This window comes from Daphnia pulicaria, chromosome 8 (genome assembly GCF_021234035.1).
Source record: "Daphnia pulicaria isolate SC F1-1A chromosome 8, SC_F0-13Bv2, whole genome shotgun sequence".
NCBI lineage: Eukaryota > Metazoa > Arthropoda > Branchiopoda > Diplostraca > Daphniidae > Daphnia > Daphnia pulicaria.
Genome location: NC_060920.1, coordinates 6,133,791 through 6,142,997, shown reverse-complemented (window position 1 = coordinate 6,142,997; position 9,207 = coordinate 6,133,791). Strand labels below are relative to the sequence as shown.

At 38.5% G+C, this 9,207-nt stretch overlaps 3 protein-coding genes across 3 annotated transcripts; all 3 read right to left on the bottom strand.

The window, feature by feature from the left end:
• Window positions 1-1,445: 1,445 nt before the first annotated feature.
• Window positions 1,446-2,960, bottom strand: LOC124352594 (brain-specific homeobox protein homolog). Its single transcript, XM_046802128.1, has 4 exons — window positions 2,811-2,960; window positions 2,410-2,710; window positions 1,944-2,246; window positions 1,446-1,632 (listed from the first exon to the last, which is right to left on the bottom strand). Exons 1-4 carry the CDS (start codon window positions 2,892-2,894, stop codon window positions 1,514-1,516), a joined length of 807 nt encoding a protein of 268 aa, XP_046658084.1. The 5' UTR covers window positions 2,895-2,960; the 3' UTR covers window positions 1,446-1,513.
• Window positions 2,961-4,635: 1,675 nt separating this feature from the next.
• Window positions 4,636-7,038, bottom strand: LOC124352551 (leucine-rich repeat neuronal protein 3-like). The gene is made up of 4 exons (XM_046802084.1): window positions 6,108-7,038; window positions 5,649-6,032; window positions 5,383-5,561; window positions 4,636-5,275 (listed from the first exon to the last, which is right to left on the bottom strand). Exons 1-4 carry the CDS (start codon window positions 6,858-6,860, stop codon window positions 4,903-4,905), a joined length of 1,689 nt encoding a protein of 562 aa, XP_046658040.1. The 5' UTR covers window positions 6,861-7,038; the 3' UTR covers window positions 4,636-4,902.
• Window positions 7,039-8,076: 1,038 nt separating this feature from the next.
• LOC124312641 (cysteine-rich PDZ-binding protein-like) lies at window positions 8,077-8,668 on the bottom strand. The gene is made up of 2 exons (XM_046777129.1): window positions 8,340-8,668; window positions 8,077-8,265 (listed from the first exon to the last, which is right to left on the bottom strand). Exons 1-2 carry the CDS (start codon window positions 8,551-8,553, stop codon window positions 8,177-8,179), a joined length of 303 nt encoding a protein of 100 aa, XP_046633085.1. The 5' UTR covers window positions 8,554-8,668; the 3' UTR covers window positions 8,077-8,176.
• Between the last annotated feature and the right edge of the window lie 539 nt (window positions 8,669-9,207).

Here is a 9,207-nt window from a genome sequence, read left to right as displayed (position 1 = left end):
CAACAAACTTTTGCGATCTCGGATCAGCTATTTAGATAATACAGAGATAAAACTGATTTGACTGTTGAACACGTTACTACATTACTAATATACGTACGATATTGCTTAGTGATTACGTGAGTATAGTTAGTCACATCTTTCATTGAAAAATCAGACATCTAATGGGAATCTGGTATAATAAATTGGTGGCAGATTTTCCTTTAGACTGTTTGCCGCCTCCTTGTCCTTTTGTCATTCAGATAACACTATCGGAAAAGTTGTCCTTGGTCACTCGTCAGCAACAGCACCCGACCGGGCACCGCAATCGAGAAAGTATTCAAGGCTGCTGATGGAAGAGTAAAGTCACGTGGCCGGCTCCAGCGGAACACTTTCCTCCAAACATCATCGGTGTTCCCTTTTGCTGGCACCCCCCTTTGGCAGCCGTTCTTTTTAGAGTGTGTCCCAGCTCTATTTTTCATTATTCCCAGAGCCTGCAACTTAATCAACGGAGGACGCTGTCCCCGTTGCATTCCCTAGACTAAGTGCCATCTTATTGGAAACGGGTGGCTGTATACACATAAGAACGTGCGTCTAAATGACTGGCATAATTTGCTTTTGATCAGAATTGATCCGATTTCTAACAAGGTACCTCTATTGGGCCATTCCTCTCCGCGTTCCCCTAGTATCTCATTATCTCTCCTCTTCGGCCAATTAGACCTTCCTGCCGCCAAGCAGCCGCTGCTTGATGTTCTGGCGGGTGTTTACGTCGAAAAAAAGTTCCTCGTCAAAGCTTCATCAGATGACTTTTGTCCACGCTCTTCCCTCTATTCTATCGGGCGCTTGGGCCAGATATATATACCGCGTAGAGTCCTAGAGCCAACATAATATCCGCCAATCAGGGCTAGCTCAATTAAATGTCACTTATTCCAGTTGACAAGATGTGCCCAGCTTGGATAACCAGTATCAATCAACACATTTTCCTCAATACTAAAGACTTGCTAAGTAAATCAAACCAGCGTATGTATATGCAATATTCTCATTACATCCGACTTCATTCATGTTTCTTGTATACATTGATTCGAATAAGGAACGGAACAATGCACAATCAGTCAATCGACATTTTTGTTAGATATTCATCAGTTGATTATTTTCATTAACGTTGAAGTTTTGGTATGTTTTGGATGTATTAAGTGTTATACCCCTTTTATTTAGTATATAGAATGTCATTGATGCTGACACAATATTTTTAAAAAGTGACTAATTGGTCGAGTGGTTATGATTCAAAAAGACGTCCGTTACTTCGATTTAAATGATATGAATACCGTGATGTAAGATGTTCTACCCATTTTAATTGAGAAAAAACACGCTAAATTAAAAAATTTCATTTATATTGTTGTTTGAGCTATAGTTCTTAGTATATTTCTGGTAAGTATGATTTCAAGTTTACATAACGTTTGGGGGAAAAAAAGAGACGAAATCAAATAAAAAACAAACAAAAACAATAATAAACAAAATAAATTTGAATTCTGGAAAATTATGTATCATCACTCATAACATCAACATCATCTTCGAGTAGGCTGTCGGAGCATTCGGACTCGGACGACATATCGTTGGACTGTAACGCACCACGAAAAGATAAATCGGCCGGACCATCTACAGGCATACAAAGGAATTGAAAATCAAAATTTTAGCTTTTGGATGTTTTGAAAGTTCAAAAAATTCAAAGTATCTACCCGAACATTCAAATTTGAAATAAATATCTGCGAGCCGCAAAATAGTACGCGTAAAACTAAATTATTTAAAAAAATCGTTTGCAGCTGCTTAAAGTATTATTTTTGATTTGTGACTTGCAAATTTACTTAACTTGCTATTAAAAATATGATTTTTATAGCATCATAGCATGAATTTAAATTTTTTTAATGATTTAATGTGACCAAGAAGTTTAGATAAAAATGACATTTTACCTTGAATGGAATGATCTAGTTGGCCACCTGACGTAGTATTGCAACTGTGTTTCTTGTCCTCGTGTCTACGTAACTGTTTTTTGTGCTTCATTCTTCGATTTTGGAACCACGTTTTGACTTGAGTTTCGCTGAGATGTAATGCGTGAGCCAATTCAACACGTTCGGGAGTCGAGAGGTAGCGCTGCTTTTCGAAACGCCTCTCGAGTCCATGAAGCTGGTGATCGGAAAAGACTGTCCGAGCTTTCCGCCTGCGTCCGTGTTTAGCTCCGGCATCGGCGGCCAGAAGAGCCGTCAAAGGTAACCCTTCAATGTGTTAGAACGGCCAATAAAACGACAGACTTATGTATAATTCAAAAAATTTCAAATGAGCTTTTTGAAAAACTGGAAAACAAAACTCCAAACGTTGCACAATCCAATGAGTGTACGGACAATATCAGCACAGAAATTTAATCGTCAGGGAAGCTACCTGTGGCTTGAAAGAAAAGAGGTGATGGGTGTTGCGTGTCCATCTTGTTACAGCGTTGATTGTTGAGGTTGAAGGTTGACGGAGGAGCGGGGCAAAGGAAAGCGGCCGCCAGCGCGTTCGGGAAGAAAGTGTAGTCGGAAGCGTTGCTAGAGATGTTTGTTTGCTGCTGTTGTAATCCACTACTTCCACCACTGGACAACAGCATTTCGTAGCACCGATTATTCATCTCCGATGAGCTGTTAGATGACAGGTGGCGATTGAATGTCGAATCTCTGCTTGTAGGAATGTCTTCGAACGATTGCTAATTTTTCAAAGGTCGATTTGACTTGTGTGAATCAACGGTTGAAGCCTAATTTCTGATTCTTTTCAGACTACTTATTCAAAGAATACAAATTTCTTACCTTGGGTCGGTGAAAAAGGATATCCTCTATGAGAAAGGAGGTCTTTGGTTTTGATGGGTGATTAACTGATCCACGGGATTCCATCGTTTTGTGAAACCTACGCGAAAGGGCTTACTCGGGTGTCTCTTAGGTAACCACCGTGACGAAGCAGCTAGCGTCAATAACATCTGTTATCGAAGTGTTCAATGATGTGCCCGTCGACGGGAAACCCGTTTGAAAGAGAGACGCAACTAATACACATAACTTGTGTGTGTGAAAAACGGGCATACAAAGAAGGTGGAACATCATCGCGGAAGTTGTGTAAGGCACAACCAATCCGGAAGTCCAATCGATTCGTCCACGAGCCAATCCACCGACGAGAGGAAGCTGATTGGTGGTTTTATTTGCTCGCCTTGGACTTGGGCCATCAAAAACGGGAAGCCTTTCACGCCTGCGCGTGAAAGTGCAGCACGGCAAGAAGATCCGTCGCAGCTAGAGAGTAGGCTATATACCGTACCTAACGCATTACATCGCAAAAGTCCACGCATCCGCACGCATCTACACGCGAACCCACGAATTCTTGGCTTTCTTGACTATTTCACTTATTTTTTCTGATTCGTTATGACGTCATCATTTCCTTGACACAGTCGAAATATCCACGATTAGTAAGAAATGAACAAATGGAAATGGGTTCCAAAATGAAATATTTTATATGTATCGCATTTATTTAAGTTTTTTCTGAATACGTACAAACGAATACAAACGCAGAAGACTGTTCAAGAAGAAAGAAATGTTAAAACGAAATAGGAAAATCACTCATGACTCACTATAGCAGAATCAACACATCAATATTCAATAGGGACAACAAAATTGAAAATGTAGTCAGTTAAAAAAAATGGAAAAGAAATAATAATGAAATCAAGAATGAAAAAGATACTTAACTGTCAAAATTGATTGCGTTAGGGTTTTCTGGCCAAATCGCACGTTTCAAATTCAGGGTCTATTGCGACTCAGTTATAAGCGGTTATAAGATTCGCTAGCTCAATTACACCCCGTTAGCAGCATCACTCACAATGGACGCAGTGCTTAGAATGCCTGCTGGCGAATATACTGCGGTTGTGTGCTTTCCAGTTCCCATGCACTACCATCGTTTGGCGATAAAGCTCTTCAACATCAGTAGCACAAGGATGACACCAATCATCATCGGTTTGGCTTTGTTGTGTATAGTCCTGTGCCCTATACACGCGTATAAGACTGCATGCTGTGCTGCTGTGACAACATGTGCACGGCTACTATCTTCGGGTAATCGCAAATTATTGATCTGAAAGCTCGTTACGCATACATCGCGAGTTGACGAGGCATCAGCCCATCAAGTGGAAGCAAAATGAGTATCCGTGCCCAGATCAATGAAAGATGACAAGGATAACAGCAGACTGAAATGGCCCCATTAGAGCTACCATTTCCCTTTTTACTCGCTGCTTATCAATTGGACAAAGAGATGAGTCAGATCCAGAAATACCCAGACAATTGTCGTCATCTTTGTCCGTGGTCATAAATAATAGTAAACTGTGTACCGTACGCTATACAGTTTATCCGTGCCCTATCGCCGTAATCATTCCCGGCGAATCAACTGCTGCGCTTTTGTTTACCTATCGTTTTTGTATAGAGCCGGCCCTGTAAGAGAAGAGCATACTGCAAGATGAAAAGAATCAAAGGGGGAAGTTGATGCACTCCAACTCTTCTTGGTTTCCCTATTCAGATAGCTTCGCCTGCTGGATGACTGACTCGACAACATGTGATAATTCTGTCACCGATGATTAAAAATAAGAGTAAATAAAAGCCAAGGTTTTGGATTGCACAATGCATGTCATGTAATTCGAAGGTTTTCAAATTTCCAGACGTTTTCGTTCATATAGTTATGGCGAGATAACAATCATAGGAAATATAAATTTTTGATTCACTGTACCTTTAGCAAGTATAATCGTAGTTATTAGTAGATAAAATAAAATAAAGCGATTTGGATGCGTTCTAAATGACAGCAGTGCTTGATAGGTCGACATAAGGAACCAGCTAACTTAATGAATTTTAAGTGGTTATGATAATTTCTCCATAATTAAGGTTCTTCGTAATATTGGTTATATTCTTTCTTTACAATTGCTTGCTCATCTTCTTGTTTATCCCCAACACCTGCCGTCCTGACGTAATGTACTATTTGCCCAGAAGTGGTGTCATACATTTCGCGAAGGTTGGATTTTCTGACCGCCATCATAATGAAGCAAGCCATTCCACCTATGACCGCAATGATTCCCAATAGTGAAAAAATAATCAAACCCTTGTTTGAAGATGTAGTTCGAACAGTGGACCCTCCGCCATGGTTGTTATCTCCACCGGAAATGATATCAGTAGGATTGGTACAGTTTACAATTTTCGTATCAGTTGCCAGCGAATCTAGCAATTTTTCTTTATATTCTTCCGGTCCGGCGCAACTGTTGAAACAGTAATCATGATTGGAATGTCAGTATTTAGATAAGAAAATTGCTCAATGCTCATCTAGTTTAAATTTCTCACAGGTCTTAACAAAAATGAGAATTACCGTAAACTCGTTATTAATTCAGGTGTTTTGTCCGAAACAATAGGAACGAGACTCGTTACCATCCATCCAATATTGCAGTCGCACTTGAACGGATTTTCTCCAATGTCAACTAGTCCCAAATTAGCCCACGGAAGCAGAGAGGGAGGTATGTTCTGGATGTTGTTTCCTCGAAAATGAAACTGTTGGGTCGTATACGGTTCCAGATTTAGTTTAAGTAAAATATTAAAAAATATTTAATAAAAGGCGCAGTTAATAATTAAACAAACCTCGCTTAGTTGAAAAGTCCCGTCACTTTCATCCATGTTGCTGAAAGCAGCAGGATGTATGGTTTTAAGGGCTGGATTGAACGAGCACCAAAGTTGAATCATAGATGTAAGCGGCGTAAACGTGTTGGCGTCAATCCATTCTAAAGAAGGCATGCTCGACACATTCAAATATTTGAGCTTGCTCAGGCCTTGGAAAGAATCTTTGTCGAGTGTTTTGATTGGGTTGTTGTTGAAATTTAGGTATTCCAAATGTATGGCGTGCTGAAGCTCTTCCGGTATAATTGTGAACTTGTTTCCGGCAAGGACTAGCAATTTTAGCGCCGGCAATGCATGGAAGAAACCACTAGGCACCGACGACAAATCCGTTTCGGCTAAATTCAAAGTCTATAAAAATAAATTGACAAAAATACGAATTAAATTATTTTTAAAATTTCACCAATTTTTAGTTTGAACAGATACCTTTAACTTCCTCAGTGATGTAATCGATATTGCCGTTTGATGATCAATTACTTTTATTGGGTTGTTGTTTAGCTCAAGTGTTTCGAGAGACAATAAATGATTAAACGCATCTTTATCAATGGAAAATATTTTGTTGTAGCCGAGTTTTAGAGTTTTCAACGGAATTGGCTCATAGTCGTCTTCACTGAATGGTCCCTCAAATACACTAGCGGTGATTGAGTCATGAGTCAAACTATTTTCGCTAAGATCCAAATATTCCAACATTTTTAGAAATTTGAATGCCGCTTTCTCAATAACTAAGAGACCATTTTTCCGATAGCTCAGTCGTAATAATGGCAATTCCGGAAATTGTGTTATTTCTATAAACTCGTTGGAGTCAAATTTGGCTTCGATAGTAGTACTAGGGACATTGTTTGGCCATTCGGAAACCAAAAAAGGATTTTTCAAACCTTTTTCATTACAGTCTATGACGAACGGGGATTCACCCTGGCAAGAACATAATGAACAAATGTGGGATTTTAGCGGATCTTCTTCGTCGTTGCTGGAACTTGGTATTGTAGCTTGGATATTCGCAGGACGTGCCGATATTTCCAATTTTGATGAAAGACTAGTGTCGACCGATTTCTCATTGATTGCACTTTCCGGCGAAAGTAAAACATCTGAAGTTGTCGAAAACTGAGAACTATCAGCTCCAATATGTACCAGCCAGAAGTTAGCTAGTATCAACAGAAGAACATAACTTTGCTTTGCCATTCTACACCTAATTTACTAATTTACACCCGTTGGCACACTTGCAGCGCGTTTACTTGATAGTCACAGGTTAACTAACGGCCACTAAATCCACCGCTTCCTTAGTATGTACATCAAAAATTGGTCCTTAACTTGTTTCGTTTTCGTGTCGAGAAGATATCCAAGTCGATGAAGAACAAAGACTTGTTTCACTCCCTCTGTGTGTTAGATAACAAAAACGAGATAAGCGCTAGATAAAGAAGGTGATTTGGAGTTAAGATAAGAAAATATGGTAATGCAATGGATGCTCACCTACCATTCTTAATCTACCAAGTAACTTTAATTTTCCTGGTAAATAAGTGAAACGTATGTTGATGGTGACTAACTGTCCCGATTTTACTTCCGTGCCGGAAGGATCTTGGTAATCTTGGAACTGCCAATACTTTAATTCCATTTGTATGTTCGATTCTATGGGATCATTTTAAGTTTTTAACGAATTCAACAAGAGGTATTATTGCGTTCTTTTCAAATGTTCAAAATATATGTTTTAAGCAGTATCTAATTATAGCCTACCTCCATACAAACAGCTTCGATTTTTTTTCACCAGAGAAGTGACCAGCGTCTTGCTTTGAGACTGAATTTCAAGGAAACATAACAAAGCTAGCCTTGGAACGAATAATTATACCGAATGAAATATAATTTAAAAGATAAAAAATCATAATTATGCAGCAGCTACTTCTCTCGAAATATATCGTATAACGCCTTACAAGTAATATTTTTTGTTTGTTATTGCTTAGCATGGACTTAGCCAACAAGTAAAAAGTACTGCAAATTTTCTGGAATTAGTATATATATGTAAACAGCATGTTTAATTCTAATGCTAAATTGCATAGAACGACATCATTCGCTGTGTTTATTGATTATTGAGCTCATAAAAAAAAACAATTCTCAGTCTAAGTTTAATTGTTCAAAGGAGATTAACCTTTGGTCCTTAACCTTTTAAGCATTACCTCTGACAAAATAAGGGATGGAGTTCAGAGTATAATTTACATATCCATCCATTAGCCATGCCATAAGATAATTTACAAAGAAAATTTACTGGTAATATTCTGCATATACTTGAGGTATGAAAAATTTACAAATTTTAATACCAAAAATTAATATAGTACCACTCAAGATAATTACAGTGATTGTAAGGTCTCAAACTTCACATGAGTAAAGCACTAGAGTACGAAAAGAGTTTCAAGCATCTTAATTTCATATATTCCATTCAATGTCACATTCACTTAAAGATTAGGAGACATAGACAAGATTGTAACACAACATAACACAACAGATTATCAAGTGGAAGATTGTTTGTAGCTTTTTGTGTCAATAATTTTCTTTCCACACATCGAACAGATTCCTTTTTTATAAGCACAAGGTTGACCTGTAAATTCCAAATTACAGTAATTTTGTTAGACTCAATTCAGCTTCTTTTCTTATAAATTCTTAGGTACTTACAATAATACGATCCATTTTGATGAACTTTCTGTTTACATATTCTGCAGCCTTCAAATTTCGGTGTATATGGGTTGAAACGATTTTTTGTAGAAGTAAGAGCTTTGTTTTCATTGAGCTTGCGACCACCACCTTCTGTGGTATTTCGAGCTCCTGATTTCCATGGGTCTGGAGTTATAACTTTACCCAGTTTTTTCTCACATTTATCGCACACCATCTTTCTACAGGCTTTAACTGCGTTTTTAGTTTAGTCAATCAACAAAAAAACTTCAAAGCTAGATTCGAGTCGACTAGTCGAAGCTTTGTTTTTGCAAACTACCACCTAGCGATCATAAGGCAAACTTCAGTTAGTTCACAGAGACAAGCAGAGATGGCTTTAACCTTTTCTAAGACTGGGATGGTTAAATCTATTGCCACGACATGATGTCGTGGCAATACGGTCGAAACTGTCTATTGCCACGACATCTGTCGTGGCACTATCACTGTCGTCGTCACTAGAACGCCCACCCGACACTAGAACGTCCATATTTTAGAAACGAAACTAGAACGGAAAAACTATTGCGACATTAGAACGGCTATAATAAAACCTGCGGTGGAGTTTAATTCTTTACCGCTAGATGTAGGAGATGTATCCGTTTAGGTTGCGCGAATTTTGAAACAAATTAACGCTTTTAATCTTGTCAAAATAACGCAGTCTCCAATTCCCCCATAAAAAAAAACTGGGCAAAAAACCGAAACCTGAATCTGGGCAAACAAACATGATGGCACATTATTATAGGTATCAAAGAAAAATAAAGAGAGTTGACTTGAAGGCTACCACATCGGTAGCCCGTCACGGAATTTTATTTGTGCGTGGGCTATAAAATTGATT

Excerpts from the sequence above, each read along its gene's own strand:
- LOC124352551 (XM_046802084.1), bottom strand. The coding sequence starts at position 6,860 with ATGGCAAAGCAAAGTTATGTTCTTCTGTTGATACTAGCTAACTTCTGG. Across the intron at positions 6,033-6,107 it reads CATCACTGAGGAAGTTAAAG|ACTTTGAATTTAGCCGAAAC; the intron begins GTATCTGTTCAA and ends TTATTTTTATAG. Across the intron at positions 5,562-5,648 it reads GGACTTTTCAACTAAGCGAG|TTTCATTTTCGAGGAAACAA; the intron begins GTTTGTTTAATT and ends ACGACCCAACAG.
- LOC124352594 (XM_046802128.1), bottom strand. The coding sequence starts at position 2,894 with ATGGAATCCCGTGGATCAGTTAATCACCCATCAAAACCAAAGACCTCC. Across the intron at positions 2,711-2,810 it reads TCCTTTTTCACCGACCCAAG|CAATCGTTCGAAGACATTCC; the intron begins GTAAGAAATTTG and ends TTGAAAAATTAG. Across the intron at positions 2,247-2,409 it reads TCTTTTCTTTCAAGCCACAG|GGTTACCTTTGACGGCTCTT; the intron begins GTAGCTTCCCTG and ends AACACATTGAAG.
- LOC124312641 (XM_046777129.1), bottom strand. The coding sequence starts at position 8,553 with ATGGTGTGCGATAAATGTGAGAAAAAACTGGGTAAAGTTATAACTCCA. Across the intron at positions 8,266-8,339 it reads TCAAAATGGATCGTATTATT|GTCAACCTTGTGCTTATAAA; the intron begins GTAAGTACCTAA and ends TGGAATTTACAG.